Below are 23,044 nucleotides of genomic sequence, written 5' to 3' on the forward strand. Positions count from 1 at the left end.
TTCTTTTACATCATATTCATTTTTTTCAAGTCTTTTTCAAGAAGAATCCTTCTGGTGATAATAAAAAACTTCCTGTTATACATTAATAGACATTCTAGATCGGCATTGTCCACTGTAACTTTCTGCAATTACAGAAATGTTCTATGTTTGCATAGCCTAATCCCATAGGCACCAGCCATACAGGACTACTGAGGACTTGAAATGTGGCTAGTCCAAACAAAGAAATTAATTTTAAATGTTTACAATTTTAATTAATTTAAATGTAAATAGCCACATGTGGCTAGGGATCACCATTGTAGACAGGTCAGCTGTATGATTTGGTTGCTCAAATGCCTGGAAAGATCTACATTTATATGAGTAGTAAGTAGTCTTAAGAGTTACTGCGCAGTTAACCATGTTTAATCAATTACATCAGCTGTTGAGAAATGATATAACAGCAAGATTAGTATAAGTATTTATAGATATGTACTATACTCAAACCTTGGTTTGGGATTAGGATATTAAAAGATCCATTCCACGTCTCACATTATGCAGCATAATTTTTTTTTTTTTTAAAACTCCAGTGATTCCTGAAACATAAATACCTAAGCAAAAAAATCAACCAACTCTTTTTCTCTTTTTTGATTGGTATGAAACAGCCACATCAGCAGCTGACTGGCACATACCAGGACATGGCAACATCACTTAAGTCCTAGCCTTGCCCAGGTGCATAGGTATGGGTTTATTCTGCTCTTCCCAACACAGCAGGAGCTCCCTTAAAAAAGCAGGGAGTATGTAGAAAACAAGTGGCCTGTTTTATAAAACTCTAGATTTATTCAAAGTGTTAAAAGATTTCACTCTCCCCTCCAAAATACTTTACATTTAAAAAAAATTGAAACTGTTCTATTTTCTCAGCCTCTGTACAAGCTGCTGCTTCCCTTTCTGTGCACCAGCTTCTGCCCCTCTAACCCCTCTCCCCTCCCTCCCTTCACTCTCAATATTGCTATACGTTTGTTTATAAGACTCTCCTTCCCCACAGCCCTCCACGTCCTGCCCTGCAGATGTAGCTTCCTTTCCAGACTTCAGGCCTTGGCCGCAGGCAAGGCAGGTCCGATGGGCAGGATACTCAGGCAATGTCTGAAGGGCAGAATGCTTTGTGCTTCCAGGACGAAGGCTGATTGGCTTTTTTCTTGATCAAGTGGAGGATCATTGCTTTTTCCTCTCCATGGACATCTGTTGAGGGCCAAATATTTGGCTTGGGGTTGCGCACAGCTGGGCAGCCCTGCCCCATCTCCAGTTTCCCCCAGGCATAGGTCCGTGACAGCTGGGTCTGACCACCATACCATTTGTCTGCCTGTGGATTTTGAAGGACAGAGAGTGGCACATGGCTAGAGTAGGGCTTGATGATTCCCAACGTGGGCACCAAACCCCCACGGGAGGAATTTTTGGTTTTTGGCAGGCAAAACCAGGGTCAGCCAGGACCAAGGGAGGTAGGGATGAGGGGGAAAGGTCTAATCACATAGCTCTGGGGTGAGCAATGTTCTGGCTGCCAAAACCTCCTCCCCTCTTCCATTTCCCCCCACTCCCCTTCATCCTGTAGGTTGCAGGATGATTCAGGAAAGGAGGACGGAAAAGAGGAAAAGGATTCTGTTCTGCTGATAGGAAAAAGGCAGGAGATGACAGAGTACTCGGGGCGGGGGGGGTGCTGTTGGAATCTGTAGTCATCATAGCTTCCCAGTTTCAGGAGGGAGAGTGGTGGGGCCGGGTGCAAGGCCCGCAGAGGCTTCATCAGCTCTGTTCTTTGTCCTTGACTAGTAAGACTGTGTGCTGGCCCCCACTGGACACTGATAAGACCACACGGTTCTCCAGCTGTTTGCCTGTCATCTCCACCGGGCTCCAGGCATCCTCCTCCTGCCCTGTGCCCAGCTGGTAGTTGGTGCCCATGCCCCAGGCGAAAACACGACCTACAGGGGAGAGAAATGGGGGCAGCTGTCTTCAGGATCCCTAGCCCCATCTTTTATACTGTGAGAAGCCTGGAACATGAGGGTGAATTTTGGCTTTGGCCCATAGCAGCCTAGCAATGCCCCAGCCTCTGGGAGTTCAGGGAAGCTGGGAGAAGCCAAAGAGATGATAGATTAAAAAAATAGCTTTGTCGGGCGCCTGGGTGGCTCAGTGGGTTAAGCCGCTGCCTTCGGCTCGGGTCATGATCTCAGGGTCCTGGGATCGAGGCCCGCATCGGGCTCTCTGCTCAGCAGGGAGCCTGCTTCCCTCTCTCTCTCTCTGCCTGCCTCTCCGTCTACTTGTGATCTCTGTCAAATAAATAAATCTTAAAAAAAAAAAAAAATAGCTTTGTCAAGCAGAGACAACAGTCCTTACACATTGCTAAAGACTTCTCCCTGCTCCTAGGCATGGCATTCAAGGCTCTACGTGACTAGCCACTCCCCAAACCCCTACACCACCTGCCATTCCAATGACCTTAGAGACTGATCTGGATGTTCCTGTGCCTGGGATGCCCTCCACTGCTTATCATAAAGAACTGAACCTTTAAAGTTAGTACAAGCACCACTTCCTCAGGAACTCTTTCCAGGTAATTCCAGGTCAAGTGCTTCCATCAGCTCCAGACTTCTCAAAGTATCTGTGGCTATCCCACTCACCCACTCAGGGTTTGGTGACCACCTGGTTCATACCCTCCTAGGCTGTGCCTGCTAGAACCCTAGTGACTAAGCCTTCTCTCTCCTAATAAAAGTCTAAGTACAACTCCATGGAAAGCTGGCACATACTAGGTTGTAAATAAAGGGGTCACCTTGGTGGAAAGTGTAAAGAGAAGCCTGAGTTAAGACTCTGGACACCTGGATTCAAGTCCTACTGCCTGTGTGGGCCTCAGTGGTATATCTCTCCTTACTATTCTCCTATGCTATGAAACATATCACCCTTATGAAAATAGTTTGTTTACTCATTTTATGTTCATCAAAGCCAGAGCTTCTGACAGGAGAAAACAAGGTCCTCACAAACAGTGCTCTCTGCATCTCAGCTCTGTTTAATCACGGACATCAGAGCCTGACGAGCAGTCTGGTAAGAATCATGTCCCCTAAGACACAACCACACCGAGGGTGGGCAGCCCCAACTCACCATCCTTGGTCACAGCATACCCCACGGAAGCCCCACAAGCCACCGAGGAGACGGCAGGGAGCCTGGAGATGAGGGTGGGTATGCTCTTCTCCTCAGCACCCTCCCCAAGGCCCAGCCGCCCATACTCGGCCCGGCCCAGGCTGTAGGCTTTTCCTGTGGGAGGAGGGAGGAGAGATGAGGAGGAGCAGAGGGCATGCTCCAGGTAGGCCTGGGGCGTTTCCATATCTACAGGAGCTGGTCCCCACTCCCAGAGTGGTGAGAAGCAGGTGTGCAACATCTGTCCCAGGGAGGCCTGGGAGAAGCCCCAAAGGACCCCACTGAGCTCAAACTTGGATGAGTGCCAGGACTCTGGGGGATGGGGATGGCCCTCATGGACCCACATCTGACCCAACCCACGGAGCAGGCCCAGGTTCCAAGGACCCCGGTCTCAGGAGTCTGGCTGGGCTATGCCCAAGGAATACTCCACCCCCAACCCAGCGGTCCCACCTTCCGAATCCATGCAGACTGTATGATGCTGGCCACCAGAGAAGCCCACCCAGGACTTGGTAGAGTTCTTGAAGGATGTCAAGTTTTGGGGTACAAAGCAAGATTCTGTGCCCGGGGTTCCTGGGAGGAAAAGACCAGGATAGAACTGTCAAGGGTGAAGCTGTCCAAGGAGCTGTCCTTCTTCATCCCCTCACATACTGAGGCCGCCTCCCCCACACCGATACCAAGGTATAGATCTTCTCACTTTACAGAGAGCAAAACTATGGGTCTGAGACATAAGCTGACCCCAACAAGGGTGCCCAGCAAATGAGTAGTGAAGCCAGGATTGGAACCCAAGTCACTCTGGGCTGTGCCAGATGTTGGGCTTGGAACTCACCAAGCTGATGATAATTGGAGAGGCCAAAACCATACACATGGCCCTCGCAGGAGATGGCAAAGGTGAAGTAGGCACCACAGAAGGCATCCTGGAATCTCACATGACCCCGGCTTCCTCTGGATTTCAGCATCACACACTTGGGGACCAGGAGTCGTTCTGTAGGCAGAGAGGAGACCGGGGTCAGTGGCAGACACACACACCTTCTCTCTGTCCTGTGCGTTTTTCCCCATTACTACAGCCCTTGGAAGGAAGCTAAGCAGGGATTCTTCTTCTTTTCCCCCCTTTAAAGAGGAGGAAACTGAGGTCAAGAGAGTGCAAGTGCCTCACTCAGACTTCCCAAGTCATAAAAGGTAGCATTTACATGGAACTTACCATGTGCCAAACGTTCTTCTATGTTAATTTCACTTCACCACAACCCGATGATGTTTAGAGATGAGAAACATCCAGTACGTTTAGAGATAAGAAAACTACAGCCAGTAGGTAGAAGAACCAAGATTCAAATCCAGGGTGGTCTGGCTCTAGAGTCAGAGATCTCACCTACCACTGCAGGCCTATCTAATGCAAGCCTAAACACACAGAGAGAATCCCTCCTGCTTCTGACATTCTCCAGGGGGTGGCTTGCCTAGCTGCCCTGCCAGAAGGACCTAAGCCACCTACCAAGGCCCTGCCGGCCACCACGGTTGGCAAATAATTCAGGCACACGGCCCAGCTGGCCCTGCTCCCCGCAGCCCAAAGTGTAGAGGTCACCATCAGCTGTCAGCATCACCAAGTGGTCATTTCCTGCGGAGGAGAGGAAGGCAGAAGATACAGGGCTTGTCTGTAAGGCCTAAGACCAGGCCTGTCCTGGAACGAGTTCTCCAGCTCCTGCCTAATGTGAGTACCCCCAGGCTCACCTGAGGCCACCTTCACTACAGGCTCAGTCAGCTGCACGTGCACGGGCACCATGCTCTTCTTCATGGGCTCCAAGAGTCCAATCACACCGTTATTGTCCTGGAAGGCCAGACAGAGCACTTACCGGCCGGTCCTGTCTGCCCCAGACCAGCCAGGTCCAGGCTCACAGCAACCCCAGAGCTGTCTGGTGAAGGGGGCTGGGGCCAGATGAGGATGAGGCGCTGGGCAGGAGCCAGGACAAACAGGGAAATACTTCATGAGTGAAATGCTATGTGGCTTGTGATTTGCATTAAAATAACAAAGGAATAGGGTAGTGGATGGGAGTAGAGAGAAATAAGCTCGGCCACAAGCTGATGACAGTGGAGGCAAGTAGATGGGTATTCGATATTTTTCTGACTACTTTCAGGTGTTTGAAATTCTCCATAAGAAGTTTTAAAAACAGGGGTGCCTGGGTGGCTCAGCTGTTAAGTGTCTGCCTTCAGCTCAGGTCATGATCCCAGGGTCCTGAGATTGAGCCCCTCACTGAGCTCCCTGCTCCGTGGGAAGCCTGCTTCTCCCTCTCCCACTCCCCCTGCTTGTGTTCCCTCTCTCACTGTCTCTCTCTGTCAAATAAATAAATAAAATATTAAAAAAAAAAAAAAAGGCTTAAAAACAGCCCCGATGAGGACACACCTCATCAGATTCCTTTATTTTTGACATTTCGCCTGGGTGGCTCAGTCAGTTAAAATAAATACCAAATAAATAGCAAAGTACCAAAACAATTTTAATGCTGACTCTACTGTTTAAACTCCCTTGCCTCAGAAATTCTGAGATGCAACAATCCTTCCCATGTACCCCAAAACCCCTGACAGATGTAGAAGAGGACAGGGGAGAGGGGAGGTTGAAGGTAGGGAGATGGGTGAGGACAGCAGGCTTCCTGGATCTGCTTCAGCCCAAAGGCCTCCTTGACCCACCCTTTTCCCAAGATAACACACTTCATAATATAGATTCAAGGAAAGAGCCAGGGGTGTGGACAAGCCTGGATGAAGAGACCTGGGTCTGGGTCCAAGCTCTGCCTCCGGGCCTTGACTTCCCCACCGTTAAGTACAACAGGGAGGTGGAGATGGATTATCATTGGGCTCTCACCAGTGAATTCTGCCAGCCCGCCCCCATGCGATCTTCCAGACCCAGTCTTACCCGGAAGGAGCCCCAGAGGAAAACACGACCATCCTCAGTGAGGGCTGCTGTGTGACTGTCTCCTGCTGACACCTGTACCACTTTCTCTTGCAGTTCCACTTTCCCGGGGACCATCTCTGAGCCCTCCACTGATGTGTCCCTTCCCAGGGCACCCTCATCGTTGCAGCCAAAGGAGTAGACCTGTGCCCAAGATACCCCCATTAGCGCAAGTCTGGCTTCAGTCCATTCTTGTTTATACCACTCCCTGTGCAGCTGACCAGCTCCATCTCCACGAGTAATGTGTGTGGTTCAAAGCTCCTTCCTCAAGCCCTCCAACCCCAGGCCCAGACCAGTCTTGGGCCACCAACCCCAACCTACCTGGCCACTTTTGCTTAGACACACAGTATGCATGCCCCCAGCCTCAGCTTGCACGATGTCCTCCGGAATGGGCACTAGAGCTGGCTTCTTCCTCTCCATCACATTCTCGCCCAGCCCCAGCTGGCCCACATCACCCTGACCCAGTGTCAGCACCATGCCTGGTTCTGTGCTGTGGGACCTATGGGAGACTGAGGGGTGAAGAAGACAGCCCTTGAGTGTGCAGGATGACAGGAGAGGAGGGGTTGCTGCATGGGCTCTGGGACCACAGACGCCTGGGTTCAAGCCCTTGCTCTGCCACAGACCAGTCATAGGAACTTTCTAGGAAGTCTAAGTCTCCTCATCTGTAAAATGTGAATAGCAAAGATAACTATGTCACAAGGTTTTTGTGAAAATTAAAAACTGAGCACGTATTAATATGAGGGAGGACATGGAAACATGAAGACACTCAATATTGTGAAATGAATCTTGGTGGGGAGGGGAAGAGAACAGTGAGGATACAGTTTTCCTGAATAGCTCTAAGTTCTCAGGAGTCGTGGTGCCAACAGTGAGGACTCAGATAAGGTCTACCCTTTACTGGCTGCTTATTCTACAAATGTTAAGTTGCTTTGTAGTCCCCTAAGTTATACTACAGACCTTCCACATTTAGGCTCCTGTTTTATAGGAAAGGAAACAGAGACTCAGAGGTTAAGTAACCCTCCCAGAGTCATGGAGCTAATAAACAGTAAAGTCTGCACTGCAACCAAAGGAACCTACGTGGGTCAGAGCACTGTCCCTAGCCACCACACTCAAGCTGCTCCTTAAGTCCTAGACATACTCCCACAGAACCCTTCCGCTCCTATCTGGGAGCAGACACGCAGCTGAAGAAGAAGGGGCAGGAGTAAGACAGAAGACAAGCATTTGTGAAAAATACAAGCCAACCAGTGGAAGGCACAGAGCCATCTGAGGGTCAATGGCGGACGCCCGCAGCCCTGGGCAACCAATGGCGTCCAGCCCCTCCCCCCGGGGGTGCGGCCACGGCTGCCAGGGCCAGTACCGCTGCGCAGAGGGTGCCCTGGGCAGGGAGCCACCTGGTCGGGTTTTCTGGTCAGGAGGGCTCGGCCTCCGGGCACCTGGAACGCGATGGGAGGCAACGGCCCTCACTGCCTGGTTACGACGGTCTGCAAAAGACAGACACTGTCTGAGTGTGGGTCCACACTATTCCCTCCCAGATTGGGGGTGGACTTTTCTCCTCCCCGTCTCCCTCCAGGGTCCCAGGAAAGAGCAAAGCACAGGTACCTCCCTCAAATGCTACCAGGATGTTATCTCATTTTCCTCTTAACAGCCCAGCGAGATTGGTGCTGTTCTTTCCTCTATTTTATGAATGGGTTACTTCAAGCTCAGAGAGATTAAGTTACCTTCCCAAAACTACACGGCTAGAAAGTGGCAGAGCCTGGACTTGAACCCACTTCTGGAAGTCAATGGTCTTAGCCATAGTATATTACTGCCTGGAGCAAAGTCCTACCTAGGGTCTTAACCCCCCCCTCGGCCCCCCGCCAGTACTGCCTGAGTGCTTGTAGACAAGTCTCTGCTCCTTTACAATTGCCGAGGGTAGGATTCAATAAGCTACAAGAGACCCTCCATCTGGGTGGAGTTCCTGGGCTTCTAGGCCCCTTACCTTCAGATGTCAGGGGGAAGGAGCCCAGTCCTAGATTCTGGGGGCTCCAAGAGGTCCCCCATTCAGAGACAGAGGCCAACACCAACTTACCCTTCACCTTCTTGCTTTTGGGGAGAGCATCTTCTGGGGGTGACCTTCTCTTGGCTATACGTTTGGGTGGCATCTTCCTTTCCTGAAAAACCAAGGCAAATATTCCATCTCAGAAATGGCAGTCATTTTCCTGCTCTAAGTAGCCTTTACCAAAACCCCTAAAAAGGGTAAGAGGAATTCTGACAATTCCACTTCTCAGAATTTATCTGAGAAGAACAAGAACAGAATAGTGGATACACCAAAGTTTAGGTTTCATACATATTCTCTACTGTATTCTTCCTAACAATAACAAAAAAAAAAAAAAAAAAAAAAAAAAGAAAAAAGAAAGAAAGAAAAGGAGCATCTTATATGCTCCATGGTAGGGGGTGCCTAGAAAATATGCAGTATATTCAGGATAGAACAATATGAGGCCATTAAAACTGACGCTTTCAGAGATTTGTTTATTGAATAGGAAGATGTTTGTTGCCAAATATTATAAGCAGCTTGAAAAAAACAGTCCATCATCCCATTAAAAAAAGGCATATACGTGCAAAAATAGGTAAACAAGACTCTGTGGTAGGACATATATTCATTATTAACAATGGTAACCTCTGGAAAATGGGATTATGGACACTTATTTTTTTTTTCTTTGTACCTTCCTGTATTATCTAAGATATCTGACAAAGAACTTTACATGTCTTTTTAAATTATTTACTTATTTTAGGTTTACTTATATATTTCTGTAATTTCTCCACCTGTGAGATTCAAACTCATGACCTTGAGATCAAGAGCTGCATGCTCTTCTGACTGAGCCAGCCAGGCACCCCTATTTTTTATGTTATTATAAAAAATTAAAACCTTGGAGAACCAAAATCAAGTTAGTATCTCTCACAGCTCCCCCTCAACCCTGAGATAACCAACAGTAACTTTGGTAAAGCACTATTGTTTTCAGACCAAAAGAAAAACCAACCAACCAACCAACCAACCAAACAAACAAACAATAAAAGCTATTCTCATTATACAAAACCAAACCAGACCATCTGTGCCCTCTGATCCAAAAGTGCCACTACTGAGAAGACACTGGCTTTCCTAAACAGTTCAACTAAGAAATATACACTTAGGGCGCCTGGGTGGCTCAGTTGTTAAGCAGCTGCCTTCAGCTCAGGTCATGATCCCAGGGTCCTGGGATCCCCCGAGTCCTGCAGGGGGCTCCATGCTCTGCAGAGAGCCTGCTTTTCCCCTCTGCCTGCCGCACCCCCTGCCTGTGCTCTCACGTGCTCTCTAGCAAATAAATAAAATCTTGGGAAAAAAGAAAAGAAAAGAAATAAACACTGTCACTGTATACACTCACCAGTGGTTACAAAAAGGGGAAAGGAAAGCACTGAGTGGCAAGAAAGTTTCTTGGACCTAGCACCATCCAGGACAGCTGAGGGCTTCGGCCCCAAATCGCTCCCTCATTTGGCTGCTGCTGCCCCACAACAGTCTCCCTGTCTTCCTCAAGGCTGCTCCCAGAGACACTCTCCCCAGCTCTCAGTTCCAATCCAGCCCAAACTGTGTCCAAAGCCTTCTTCCTCCACACACCCAGCCCCAGAAATAAATCCTTATTGAGCCCTGGTCTTTAAGGTTGTGAAACTGTCTAAGCCTGGGGCTCTCCAATCTGGACTGCAAAGGTTCTGGAGTGGCTGGCAGGGGTCAGCGCCCTTCAGAGCTACCCTGATGTGGAAGTGGAATAGCCTGTGCCCACGGAGAGCCTCAGGGCCAGAATCTTTCTAGGTGCTTGACATTGGGCAGAATTACTTAATCTCTTCATGATTCAGTTTCTTCCTCAGTAAAACAGGGATAATAATCGTAACTACATCTTTGTTATTGAGGATTAAATGAGCTAATACTGTGAACTATACACTCATATCGGTATTATTTTTTTTTTTAAGATTTTTATTTATTTGACAGACAGAGATCACAAGCAGGCAGAGAGGCAGGTAGAGAGAGAGGAGAAAGCAGGCCTCCACGGAGCAGAGAGCCCGAAGCGGGGCTCGATCCCAGGACCCTGGGACCATGACCTGAGCCGAAGGCAGAGGCTTTAACCCACTGAGCCACCCAGGCGCCCCCTCATATCGGTATTATATCATCTAGGGACGCCTGGGTGGCTCAGTCGGTTAAGCCGCTGCCTTTCTTTGGCTCAGGTCATGATCCCAGGGTGTTAGGATCGAGTCCCACATCCAGCTTCTTGCTCAGCGGGGAGCCTGCTTCTCTCTCTGCCTCTGCCTGCCTCTCTGCCTGCTTGTGTACACATTCTCGCTCTCTGACAAATAAATAAAATCTTCAAATATAACATCTAGACCCTGCCCCAGGCAATGCCTGAGCAAAGCTCTAATCTAATCTAACCCACCTCTCCTCCCTTTTTCAGTTAAGGGATGAGACTCTACCCAAGACTAAAAACCAGAGGGAGAACTTCAAGAGCCCTTTCTGGGCTCAGCTGTGGGCCTAACCTCCTCCCCATCTCCTCCTTCCGGCAGGTCCTAGAGCATCAGCCTCTCCCGCTCCCCACTGCATGGTAATGAACACAAGGCCAATGGCCTCTGAATTTCTCAGCACACTTCTGCTTACTGTCCTGGCAGGAAACAAAGGACTGAAGATAAGGAAGCAGCCAAAGGTTCAGAACCCTCCAAGCCTGTGTAGGCTGAGCTTCCTCTACAGGTTGTGACAGGCCTGTTCTGACTCTGATGAGGTGGCAGTTCTGAATGTCACCCAACTTTTATTCTTTTGGGGTGGGACTCCTCTCTTTGGGACCCACCTCTTTGAGACCCCCCCCACCCCTTACCATGCTAAAGATGCACATTTTCTGGGATTAGAGGGAACTGGATTCATCTGCTAGAAATGTGGCTTGTTCACCCCGGCTTTTGTGACCCTGGTTGGCCAGCAGCCTTGACCTCTGAGCTGTATCCTCTTCTGTCGGGGGGAATGCTATGACCACCTCTCAGAGCTGCTGTCAAAACTGAATGAAATGTTGTAATGGACTCTGCAGTGCCAAGCACACAGTATGCAAGACATGGCAGCATTTATTCATTTGTTCCACAAATATTTGAGTGCCTCTTACCACTGCTTGGCGTTGGGCCACATGTGGCAAGGATAAAGGAGACTAACCCTCTCCCTGTTCTCATGGAGCTTACATTGTAGCAGGAAAGAAACATTACTGATAGTGCTGAGTGAAATGAGCAGGGAGACGTAAGAGATAACTTGGGGGTGCACAACAACGTGAGTGTGCTTAACCACGCTGACCTATATGCTTAAACAAGGTTAAAGTGGAAAAAAATGGTGAAAATGGTAAACTTCATGTATATTTTATCACACCAAAAAAACAAAAACAAAAACAAAAACGAAAGAAAAAGAAAATAACTTGGGGTAGGGGAAGGGAGTGGTGAGGGAGATGCCACGTTTAAGCTAGGACCTGAAATCTGAGAGAAACCTGGCACTGCAAGACCGGGACAAAACTGGCCTGCGACACGGTGTGGTAAGTTTGGGAACTGGGAGAGGCCAGCGTGCTGCAGCTGGAGAACTGGTCAGATGGCAAGGAGTGAGCAGGGGCTGGATCATGCACGGCCTTCCAGGGAAAACAGAAAACTTTTAAGAAAGTCTTCATCAGATTTACACTCTTAAGTGGCTGTTCTGGCTACTCTAAAGAAACTGGGATGGACTGGAAAAGGAGGCCATTGCCCGCATCCAAATGAGAGATGATGGTGACTTGACTGGGTCTGCGTGAGCTAAGAGAGAAAAAGGAAACAAAACAGATCAACTTAGGAGACAAATTCGATTTGTGGTAGATGTGTGGAGTGAGGGAGAGGGAGGGATCCAGAATGACTTTCTTCATCCTGAAAGAAATCCAGTGGATCCCAGGCAGGTCTCCCCAGGATCCCCCTATAAACCTGGCCAAACACAAAGACTCCCAGGCCTTGGCTTAAATGACTAGGAGAATGGAATGGGGCACCTGGCTGGCTCAGCTGGTGGAGCATGTGACTCTTAAATCTCAAGGTTGTGAGTTCAAGCCCCACACTCGGTATAGAGATTACTTTAAAAAAAAATTGACTTGGAGAATGGTAAACTTCTATTTAGTGAGGTGGGAGAACACTGGGGGACAACCGGGGAGGAGAGACCCAAGAGCCCCATTTTACCAGATGTTTTCATTAAGTCCGAAGTCTTTGGGAGCCAGCAAGAGGCGATGTTAAGTGTGCAGAGCTGGGTGGGTTAAGGGGTGTGGGATAGACCAGGTATCCCTTAGTTTCAGGTAGACAGCCTGTACCTCTGGCCAAGTTGGCAGCCAGTTCACTGTGTCCAAGGCCCTGTCCTGCCAAAGGTAAATCTCCTGTCAGTTCTTCAGAATGACCTGTAGAGGACAGCTGTGACGGGGAGGGAGACGGTGCTGTAGTGCGGAAAAGTACTCACAGCAAGAAGTGAAAACACAGGGAAGAGAATTATGTCAGCATACTGGTGCTGATGCTAGGTTGACCTGTAGGCAAGGTCTGGAGTGGAGACGGAAAATAAACATGAGGTGATTGGTATCACGGAGCACTAACAAAAACATGTGTTCCTGTGGGCTGGAATCCAGTGAACATCCCCTTAGCCACCTGTGTTTTGGTGAACATTGTGGGGCATCTCACTGCAAGCTAAGCACTCTGATCCTACTTTACAGATGAGGAAGTTGAGGCTCGGAAAGTTAAGAGTATCTCACCCAGGACTGGGAGAAGAAGTGAAGGTCTCAACCAGGTTGGTCAGACTCCAAAGCTGGTGCCCTTGTCAGCTTCCTCCCCAGGCTCCCCAGTCTCTCAGGCTACCTGGGAACTGTCTCTCATACCCTCTCCCCAAGAAAAGATAACCCCTTGGCTCTGGTCTTCCTGATCCCCACCCCGTGTCATTCCGTAAGTCAGTCATGATCTTTCTAAACCTCAGACCTGAAGCAAGCTGCTTTCTTGCTCAGACTCCCCAGTGGTTCCCTTTGCCTGGAAGACAAAGCCCACATTTCTTAGCTTGGTGCGAAAGGCCTCCAGAGTCTGGTACTGATATAACATACGGCCTCATCCCTTCTCTATCACATCCTCCTTTTGCTTCCTACACAATCTCAGACTGCTTACTATTCTCTCCAGACCATTTGCATCTCTATTCCCATCCCTTATCCTACTGGAAGAATGTCTACTCAGTCCCAAATCCACCTCCACTGGTAAACCTTCCTGGTCCCTCCCCTCATCCTAAACTAACCATTCTCTCCCAGAGAAACTGGGACAGACTTCTGGACCCTAACTACTCCATAGTTTACGTGTCTGTCCATCATACCAACCTACTCCTTGAAATACGAGCCACTCTCAGGTACCGGCCACTCCTATTTTCTGTATGCCAACAGCTTCTACTTGTCACCACAAGCAGAAGTACTATCACTCCTAAGTCAATTGATGGGCCTGAGGCTCAGAGAATACAGCCAGTAAGAGAGAGTCAGGAATAGAACCAAGGTATAGCTAGCTGATTGACTTAAAACAAAAACAAAAACCAGGTCGGCCAAAGGCAGGCCATGATCCAGGCAGGGGTGGAGGCAGCCCAGGCAGGCCTCCCCAGAGTCCATGAGCTTGGCCACACACGACAAGTGAGGGCAGAAGCCAGCTGAGTGGAAGAGGGTGGTGAGACCAGAGAGAAGACACTGAGGCAGTTTGGGTCTGAGTGGGTGGGCCAGGTGGGTGTGCGAGCCACTGAAGGACCTGGGGAAGGACAGACCTGAGTTCTCTGTGAGTCTCAGAATATATGTCTCTCAGACAGAAGACTCTAGGTACTGCAGAATGCTGTTGTGAGCAATCCCAGAGGCAGGGCAGGGGATGAAAGCACCCCTAAAAGGTGGAGCCCTGGGGGCACCTGGCTGGCTCACTCAGAAAAGTAGGCAACTCTTGATCTCAGAGTCGTGAGCTGGAGCCCCACAGTGGGTACAGAGATTAATTAGAGAAAGAAAGAAAGAAGCTATAAATGAATGAATGAATGAATGAATGAAAAGAAAGAAATAAAGAAAGAAAAGGTGGAGCCCAGCACCCATTACCCACCTGCATATCCTGGACTGTACAAATCAGTCCTTTGTATAGACTCTGGGTGTGTTTTCTTAACCACACACTAAGTGTCTGGGCTAGAAATAAGTAGCAATCTTTTGCCCCCACCTCTCATTCCCTAACAGAAAAACACAGCTTCTTTCTTCAGCAGCTTACTGTCTGGGAGAAGAGTGAGACACAGTCACAAATAAGCAGAAGTCAGGTATAGAGTCAACTTCCACTAAGAGCCACCTACAATGCCCTCGGAGGCAAGTGTGATCACCCTGGTTTTATAAGTAAGAAAGCTGAGGCTCAGCAAAGGTGACCCAAGTCACACAGGTGGGATGAGATCCCAGGTCTCCTGACCACTCCCCACCAGGGCCAGAGTACCCCCCACCCCATCTTTCCTTCCCTCTTCTCCCTGGGTTCCAGTTTCCTCATGTGGTGAATGACGGTACACCAGACTAGACAGTCTACCAGGGGCCTGGTGTTCCTTCCTGTTGTGACCTCCTATGACCTCTCCACAGCCTTGTTTCTGCAAAGGAAGACAGGGCCCTCTCTGACCGCAGCAGCTGTCCTGGCCACCACCCCCACCTCACCAATTCAGAAGGCAGACACTTGCCAGTCTCGCAGGCTTAGGAATCTCTTTGTGAGAATGGTCCTTGGGAGGAAAGGGAGGAGGGTCTCATGTGTCAACAAACACTTGCTGAGCTCCTGCTATGTGCCGGGCACAGCGCTGGTATACTTCATCCCAGGAGTTCCTCACCAGAGGAGGCCCCTTGTATACAGAACTGTGCCTGCGGGCAAGGGGCCTCAGCTTCCACCGATGTTAGAATCACTGCTTTATGAAAAATACAGGATATTAGTAAATCTCACCCCATGCCTCTTACCTTTATTTTACAGATAAGGAGACTAACACCCAGGGAGATTAGATGGGTGGCCCAAGGGCACCCAAGTAGTAAGTTGCAAAGCTGAACAGTATTCCTGGTCTTGGGATGTCTTTGCAACAAGAGTAAGGTGAACTCTGAATTCATCTTCCCAGACTCCATTCTGATGCCCTTCTTGGGTGACACCCTCTCTGCCTCCTCCACCCCCACCCAGGGTTTCTTGGTCTTGCACTCCAGACCTTTCAAGACCCAGCCCTTGATGTGCCTTGTGCCAGACTTAAATCGGTGGTATTCCTGACCCCAACACTCACCTGTACCTTCATGCCTTTATGCAAAGGACTGGATGGACGACACTAACCCCTCCACCCCAGTCAGCTGAATAACTCCACTGTCCTTTCAAAACCCCATTCAAGGGGCGCCTGGGTGGCTCAGTGGGTTAAGCCGCTGCCTTCGGCTCAGGTCATGATCCCAGGTCCTGGGTTCGAGCCCCACATCGGGCTTTCTGTTCAGCGGGGAGCCTGCTTCCTCCTCTCTCTCTGCCTGCCTCTCTGCCTACTTGTGATTTCTCTCTGTCAAATAAATAAATAAAATTAAAAAAAAAAAAAAACCATTCAAGAGTCACCTCACCTGGAAAGCCATCCTGACCCTCCTGAGCAGGGCTGGGTGGCCCCCTCAAGAGTTCCTGTACCACTCCATACACTCAACTTCTGCTAGGGCACACAAGTCACACTTGGTTGGAGCACCTCCATTACTATCTGAATGAATGAATGAATGGTTCCACGGACATACTTCGATGACACCCCGGACCACGACTGAGGCCCCCAGATGGGTCTCCCTAAGGAGACCAGGAGCTCTGTAAAGGCCACACGGGGCCCTTCTCCCCAATGCTCCCCAGCCCTGCCAGCGCAGCACGGAGCAGCCAGTCAGTAAATAATCGGTTGACACATGAGCTGATGCGGGGTTCACAGCACACCTCTCCAAGTGTCAACAGTCTTCATCCTGGTGCTTGTTGACGCTGAGACTTCTTTCCCTGAAGTCGACCTTCCCCAGCCTACCCTCGCGCTCCTCAAGCACACACTCTGGTCCGGCAGGATCCCTCCCCTTGCTCGGCCGAACGCATCCTCCAGACGAACGCTGGTCAAAACCACTTTCCCCGCTCCGGAAGCGCAGCCCCTGCCGGGGCGGCGGGTCCCGGGCCGCGAGGCGCGCGGCTCTGCGCCCAGTGGGGTCACCGCGGCCGCGCGCACCCGGCCGGCCGCGCTCGTACCGTTTGAATCTCCCGCCCGAGCGGGCGCCGCGGGCCGGGCGGGAGAGGCGCGGCGGCACAGGGGCCGCGCGGCCCTCGCTCGAGCCAGGCGGGGCCGGGCCCGCGCCAGGGCGCCCCTCGGGGCCGGGGACCCGCGCGCCCGCACCCGCGCCTTCCTGCCGCCCGGCTTCACGTGGGGCCGGCGCCGCCGACACAAGCGCGCGGGCAATGGCCCCGGCCCGCCAGGGCTCCGGCTGTGGCTGCTCCGCGCGCCGCCCTCCGCCTCGACCCTCCGCCCGTGACGGGCGCGACCTACCTCGCTGCAGGTCCGCCACAAGCAACTCCTCGGCTCGCCCGCCCGGCCGCGAACTGCCCCAGAGCATGCGCTCTGCAGGCCTCCGGCCCCGACCCGGGGCCAGAAAGGAAAACAAAGAGCCCGGCGGCCCCTGGAGGCCGCCCCGGGAAGTGCAAGTGGCGCGCTCGGGCTAGAGCGCTCTTGACAAGGCTCTCTCCGCCCTTGGCCCGCGGACTGTGGACTGTGGGTAACATATTTGGGAGGCTCCTAATCCGGACCAGTGAACTAACAATCAGAGACCACTTGAAACCAGAGTTTGGGAAGATCTGGTGGGGTAGGGACTGTACGGAGCAGAGAGATAATGATCTTCCCTGCTCTCAAAAGGGACCCCGTCAGAGAAAGATGAGAAATCAGACCATCAACAACCACGCAGGGTATCGGGCTCAGCCTGGGGCTTAAGAAAGGCTTTCCAAGGTAAGTCTAAGAGGGCAGGGCATCTAGGAGATGCATCCCTTGTGATGACAGGGAGCGATGAGAACCTAGGGTGGTTGGGGGAAACTGCCAAGGTGTGACTTGAGCAGAGGGTGCCCCTGGGAGAGGGGAGAAAGCTCGAGTGGAGGGTCAGATCATGATGCAGGCCCTCATGTGTCTAAGGAGTACAGCTTCTGTCCTGAGAACAGTGGGGAGTTAGGGAAGGGATCTGAGCTAGGGAGTGACCTGAGCAGAGTTTTTAGAGCAAAATGGAAAATGGAGTTGGTGGGAGGGGAAACACAGAGGGGTGGGGTGGGGTGGGGTGGGGTGGGGTGGGGTGGGGTGGGGGGCAAGAGAAGCAAAGGAGACCAGCTAAGAAGATGAGGGTGTGGATTGGGGTTGGGGCTGGAGATGGGAAAAAGACATCAAGCTGACTAGGTTCTCTTGTTAACACACTCCTTCTTCAGGATGGATACAAACTGTTTAGGATTTCAGGTGTTCCCTGAGGTGACCTCTCAGGTCATTTGACTGTGGCTGGGGATTTCTGAGATCAGGGCAGGGACCTCTGCAGAAGGGTATTTTCTCCATTTCATGTTGATTTTGACTCTGAAAGTCATTCAATCATACCCACACCCTAGAGGGACACTTTCTTTTTAAATTAACATATAATGTATTATTTGCCCCAGGGGTATGGATCTGTGAATCGTCAGGCTTACATACTTCACAGCACTCACTATAGCACACACCCCCCCCCCATTGTCTATAATAGATGGACACTTTTGATGAGTATTTACCAACTGAATTTCTTCTACTGATATGGACCCCACCCTAAAGTACTCCCCACCTTCAGGGTCTCTTACCTCTCCAAGTTTACCTCCGCCTCCATCATGGACTCCTCTTTGGGATAATATTCTGTGAAATTTCTCCAAGGTTCAACTCTGGATCTTTGATCTCTCTGCTGTCTTCTTCGAAGATCTTACTCATTCACATGGCTTAATATAATTTTAAGAATGATTATTATCACCCATTTTATCAAACCCTTTGCTAACTACAGAAACACATCCACCCATGTCCATGAGCTTGTTTGTTCCTTACACAACCTCATGATTGTTGGAAAATGAGAAAAATGGGGTTATAAAGCTGAGGCAAGTTCTCTGGGGTCAGCACACAAGCAGAAGGGGACCAGAACTCTTGTTCTTTCAATGGAGAAGACAGCCCATTTGGTCTGGTTCTGACTTCCACCCTAAGTTTCAGCCCTATATCTCTTCCCAGAAGACCCAACACCTAAAATAAAACATGTTTTGTATGGATCTAGACTCCCTTCCCAACTTCATCCTTACAGCCAAGATTAAGGTTCTCTGAGAAGTAAAGATTTAATCCTTAACTTCTAATTCTTCCTTCTTCTCTTCTCTTCATGTTTGTGTCTGCCCCTCTGGTCTAAAGCTCCACCCTCCTGGCCTCTGGTCCGGCCTCTCATCCTTTTCCCTCCACTTTGTTCCTCCGAAGTCCCCACATTTGTCTCCCTAAATCATGACTGTGAGAACTTGCCCTGCTTCAAAATCTTTAAAGACTCGGGTATTTCTTCACTGCTGTTCTTGGAACACCAGCGGCAAATGCCCCAGGCTGTTGATTTCCTATTCTTTCCTTCCCCTCTGAACTATACTCCGAAGATGTCCATGTTCATTCTACCTTCTCTCCTTTATCTGGGCTGTTTTCCCTAATGAGTGCCTTCCTTCCTGCCTTGCTAAGCTCTTGATATATCTTAAGGCTCCGTCCAGCCCCATCTCTGTGAAGCCTTCCTTGGCTCCGCTTCATCTTTCCTATCCTGAACCCATATACTGATTTTAATTTCTTCACTTCTATCATTGTTTTATTTATTGAACGAAAACCATAAGGACAAACAATTGAAATTGGCCTAGGAACTGTCTCAAATGATAGAAGTGAAAGACGCTGAAAGTTACTATAGGGGCATCTGGGTGGCTCAGTCGGTTAAGTATCCGCCTTCAGCTCAGGTCATGATCCTGGGGTCCTGGGATTGAATCCTGCATAGGGCTCCCTCCTCCTCAGCAGGGAGACTGCTTCTCCCTCTCCTCCCCACTTATGCTCTCATGCTCTCTCTCTCTCAAATAAATAAACAAATAAATAAAACCTTAAAAAAAAAAAAGAAAGCTATTGTAACTTTATTCTGCACACATAAAAGTTAAGTAGAAGCATGGAAGATATAAAAGAACAAAAGTTAATTTCTTGACAATATGTAAGATTGTAGATACACTGGATTGCTATTAACAATAGATTAGATATTGCAAAAACAATGATTAGTAAACTTGAGGGCATAGCAATAGAAACTATCCGAAATGAAAGACAGAGAAAAAGAATTTTTGAAAAATTGAAAATAGCATCAGTGAGCCATTGATACAGGAAAGCAAAGAGGAGCTGGGGACGACAATATATGAAGAAATAACAGCTTAAACATGTGCAGACTACAGACCTACAGATCTGTGATAGCTAATTTTGTATGTCTACTTGGCTAGGCTACGGTGGCCAGCTGTTTGGTCAAATGCCAGTCTAGATGTTGCTGTGATGGTGTTTTTTGGGTATGATAATCTTTAAATCTGTAGATTTTAAAGAAGCATATTACTGGGGCACCCGGGTAGCTCAGTGGGTTAAGCCTCTGCCTTCAGCTCAGGTCATGATCTCAGGGTCCTGGGATCGAGCCCCATATCAGGTTCTCTGCTCAGCAGGGAGACTGCTTCCCCTCCATCACCTGTCTCTCTGCCTATTTGTGATCTCTGTCTCTGTCAAATAAATTAATTAAATCTTAAAAAAAAAAAGAAGCAGATTATCTCCTGTGATGTGGGTGGGCTTCATTCAATCAGTGGAAGGCCTTAAGGGAAGGAATTCTGCCAAGAGGCAACACCAGCTCTTGCTGGAATTTCTAGCCTGCGAAAGTGCTCTACAGATTTCTGACTTGCCAGCCCCCACACCTACGTGTGCCAATTCTTTAAAATAAATCTCCATCCGGGACGTCTGGGTGGCTCAGTCGTTAAGTGTCTGCCTTTGGCTCTGGTCATGATCCCAGAGTCCTGGGATCGAGTCCCACATTGGGGGGTCTCTGCTTGGCGGGGAGCCTGCTTCTCCCTCTGCCTGCTGCTCCCCCTGCTTGTGTACACACACACACACTCTCTCTCTCTCTCTCAATCTCTCTGCCAAATAAACAAATAAAATAAAAAAAAAAATCTCTATCTACCTATCCATACACAGACCCCCTGTTGGTTCTGTTTCTCTGGAGAACCTTGACCAACACAAAATCCAAGAAGCTTAAGTAACTCCAAGCACAGAAAAACAAGACACATCAAGATCAAATTACATAAGACCAATGATCAAAAATCTTAAAAGCAGTCAGAAAAAAGACATGTTATATACAGAGAAACGAGACAAGGATACAATGCAAACAAGATGACAACAGAGCAACATCTCTAAAGTACTCCAGCAAAATTATAATAAGGTATATCCAGCAAAACCATCTCTCAAAAATGAAGGTGAAAATAAGGGATTTTCTGGGGCACCTGGGTGGCTCAGTGGGTTAAGCCTCTGTCTTCGACTCAGGTCATGACCCCAGGGTCCTAGGATTGAGCCCCGCATTGGGCTCTCTGCTCGACAGGGAGCCTGCTTCCCCTCTGCCCTCTGCCTGCCTCTCTGCTTGCTTGTGATCTCTGTCTGTTAAATAAATAAATAAAATCTTTAAAAAAAAAAGAGAGATTTTCAGACATATAAAAGCTGGAAGAATTCATTACCAGTTGAACCACTGTAAAATAGATATTAAAGGAAAACCTTTGGGCACAAGGAACATGATACCAGACGAGAATCTGGATCTACACAGAGGAATGAAGGGCACTGGAAAATTCCTTATTTCACCTTCATTTTTTTTTTAAAGATTTTATTTATTTATTTGACAAACAGAAATCACAAGTAGGCAGAGAGGCAGGCAGAGAGAAAGGAAGGGAAGCAGGCTCCCTGCTGAGCAGAGAGCCCGATGCGGGGCTCAATTCCAGAACCCTGAGATCATGACCTGAGTCGAAGGAAGAGGCTTAACCCACTGAGTCACCCAGGTGCCCCTCACCTTCATTTTTGTTGTTGTTTTTTCCCCACGCCACCCCCTCACCTTCATTTTTGAATGATTGTTTTCTTTCTTAAAACTTTAAAAAGGATAATTGCCTGTTTAAACAAAATAATGTATTGTGGGTTTTATAACATATATAAAAGTGATACACATGACAACAATAACTAAGACTGTGGGGTGACAAACGTATTGTTCTTATACTACCCTAAGTGATGTGATAGAATACCAATGTGAACTCTTATAAGCTGAAGATGTATACTATGAACCCTAAAGCAACCCCAAAAATAACAAAACAAAGTTATACCTAGTAAGCCAACAAAGAAGGTAATATAGAATCAGAAAAAAAAAACAACTTTTTTTTTTTTTTTAAAGAGAGAGGGAGGGCAGTGGGAAAGGAAGAGAAAATCTTTTTTTTTTTTTTTAAAGATTTTATTTATTTATTTGTCAGAGAGAGAGAGAGGGAGAACACAAGCAGGGGGAGCAGCAGGCAGAGGCAGAGAGAGAAGCAGGCTCCCCGCTGAGCAAGGAGCCCGATTCGGGACTCCATCCCAGGACCCTGGGATCATGACCCGAGCCGAAGGCAGCGGCCCAACCAACTGAGCCACCCAGGCGTCCCAGGAAGAGAAAATCTTAAGCGGGCTCCACACCCAATGCGGTGCTCAATGCAGGGTTCCATCTTTGAACCTTGAGATTATGACCTGAGCTAAAATCAAGAGTCAGACACTTAACCAAGTGAGCCACCCAGGCACCCAGTACTCATTTTTTTTTAACAATTTACTTATTTATTTGAAAGAGAGAGTGTGCATTAAACATGCGGAGAGGGACAAAGGGAAAGGGAGAGAGAGAATCCCAAGCAGACTCCCTGCTGAGCGAGGAGCCTGATGTGGGCTCCATTTCAGGACTCCAGGATCATGACCCAAGCAGAAATCAAGAGTCAGATGCTCAACTGATTGAACCACCAGGGACCCCCAATACTCATTTTTTAAAAGGAAGAATAAGAAGACAAAAGAAATAAAGAACAGATGAGACAAATAAAAAACATGTATCAAAATAAGACTCTAGGGTGCTGGGTGGCTCAGTTTATTAAGCATCTGCCTTTGGCTCAGGTGATGATCCCAGGGTCCTGGGATCCAGCCCTGCATCCTGCTCCCTGCTAAGTGGGGAGTCTTCTTCTCCCTCTGCCCATGTTTTTTCTCTCTCTCTCAAATAAAAAAAAAAAATGATAAGATTCAAACCAAAGCACATTAATCATATAAAAATAGGGTCTAAACTCTCCAGGTGAAAGGTAGAGATTATCATAATAAATCAAAAAAGCAAGACCCAACTATACACTGTCTACAAGATATACAGTTTAAAGATTTTTTTTTTTAATTTGACAGACAGAGATCACAAGTAGGCAGAGAGGCGGGCAGAGAGAGGAGGAAGCAGGCTCCCTGCCGTGCAGAGAGCCCAATGCGGGGCTCAATCCTAGGACCCTGGGGTCATGACCTGAGCTGAAAGGCAGAGGCTTTAACCCACTGAGCCACCCAGGTGCCCAAGATATACAGTATAAATATAAATACACAAATAAGTTAAAAGAAAAAGGATGGAAAAGATACTCTGGTAATACTAGTCAAAAGAAAGCTGGAGCAGCTATATTAATAACAGACAAAGTTGATTTCAGAGCAAAGACTTACTGAAATAAAGTAATTTCATAAATGACAAATAAGTCAATTAATCAAAATACACAACCCTGAATATATTGCAACTAATAACAAAGTTTCACAATACATGAAGCAAAACCGGATAGAACTTTTTTTTTTTTTAAGATTTATTTATTTGACAGACAGAGAGCACAAGCAGGGCCAGTGGC

The 23,044-nt window shown here is 48.6% G+C and overlaps 2 protein-coding genes across 12 annotated transcripts in view; one reads left to right on the plus strand and one right to left on the minus strand.

Moving 5' to 3' along the window:
- Positions 1 to 23,044, minus strand: part of RCC1 (regulator of chromosome condensation 1) — a 27,121-nt gene continuing 4,077 nt past the window's right edge. For 2 of the 11 annotated variants that reach the window (XM_047726920.1, XM_047726921.1), the window contains 11 exons: positions 17,933 to 18,064; positions 8,139 to 8,220; positions 7,462 to 7,551; positions 6,395 to 6,582; positions 6,038 to 6,217; positions 4,864 to 4,960; positions 4,628 to 4,750; positions 3,971 to 4,126; positions 3,595 to 3,714; positions 3,109 to 3,261; positions 1 to 1,943 (listed from right to left, as the gene is read on the minus strand). In XM_047726920.1, the coding sequence (XP_047582876.1) occupies positions 1,768 to 1,943; positions 3,109 to 3,261; positions 3,595 to 3,714; positions 3,971 to 4,126; positions 4,628 to 4,750; positions 4,864 to 4,960; positions 6,038 to 6,217; positions 6,395 to 6,582; positions 7,462 to 7,551; positions 8,139 to 8,211 (1,356 nt within the window). In that variant the 5' untranslated portion in view covers positions 8,212 to 8,220; positions 17,933 to 18,064 and the 3' untranslated portion in view covers positions 1 to 1,767. Of the gene's footprint in view, positions 1,944 to 3,108; positions 3,262 to 3,594; positions 3,715 to 3,970; positions 4,127 to 4,627; positions 4,751 to 4,863; positions 4,961 to 6,037; positions 6,218 to 6,394; positions 6,583 to 7,461; positions 7,552 to 8,138; positions 8,221 to 10,938; positions 10,962 to 12,286; positions 12,349 to 16,622; positions 16,717 to 17,932; positions 18,065 to 23,044 lie in introns of those variants that run through there. The other 9 variants (XM_047726923.1, XM_047726924.1, XM_047726925.1 and 6 more) reach the window with 9 other exon arrangements.
- Positions 14,622 to 23,044, plus strand: part of LOC125097416 (translation initiation factor IF-2-like) — a 15,556-nt gene continuing 7,133 nt past the window's right edge. Inside the window, exons 1-2 of the mRNA XM_047724949.1 lie at positions 14,622 to 14,822; positions 16,097 to 17,075. Coding sequence (XP_047580905.1) covers positions 14,622 to 14,822; positions 16,097 to 16,795 — 900 coding nt within the window. The 3' untranslated portion in view covers positions 16,796 to 17,075. The remainder of the gene's footprint in view (positions 14,823 to 16,096; positions 17,076 to 23,044) is intronic.

The sequence above is a fragment of the Lutra lutra genome, chromosome 4 (assembly GCF_902655055.1).
Source record: "Lutra lutra chromosome 4, mLutLut1.2, whole genome shotgun sequence".
In the NCBI taxonomy this organism is placed as follows: Eukaryota; Metazoa; Chordata; class Mammalia; order Carnivora; family Mustelidae; genus Lutra; species Lutra lutra.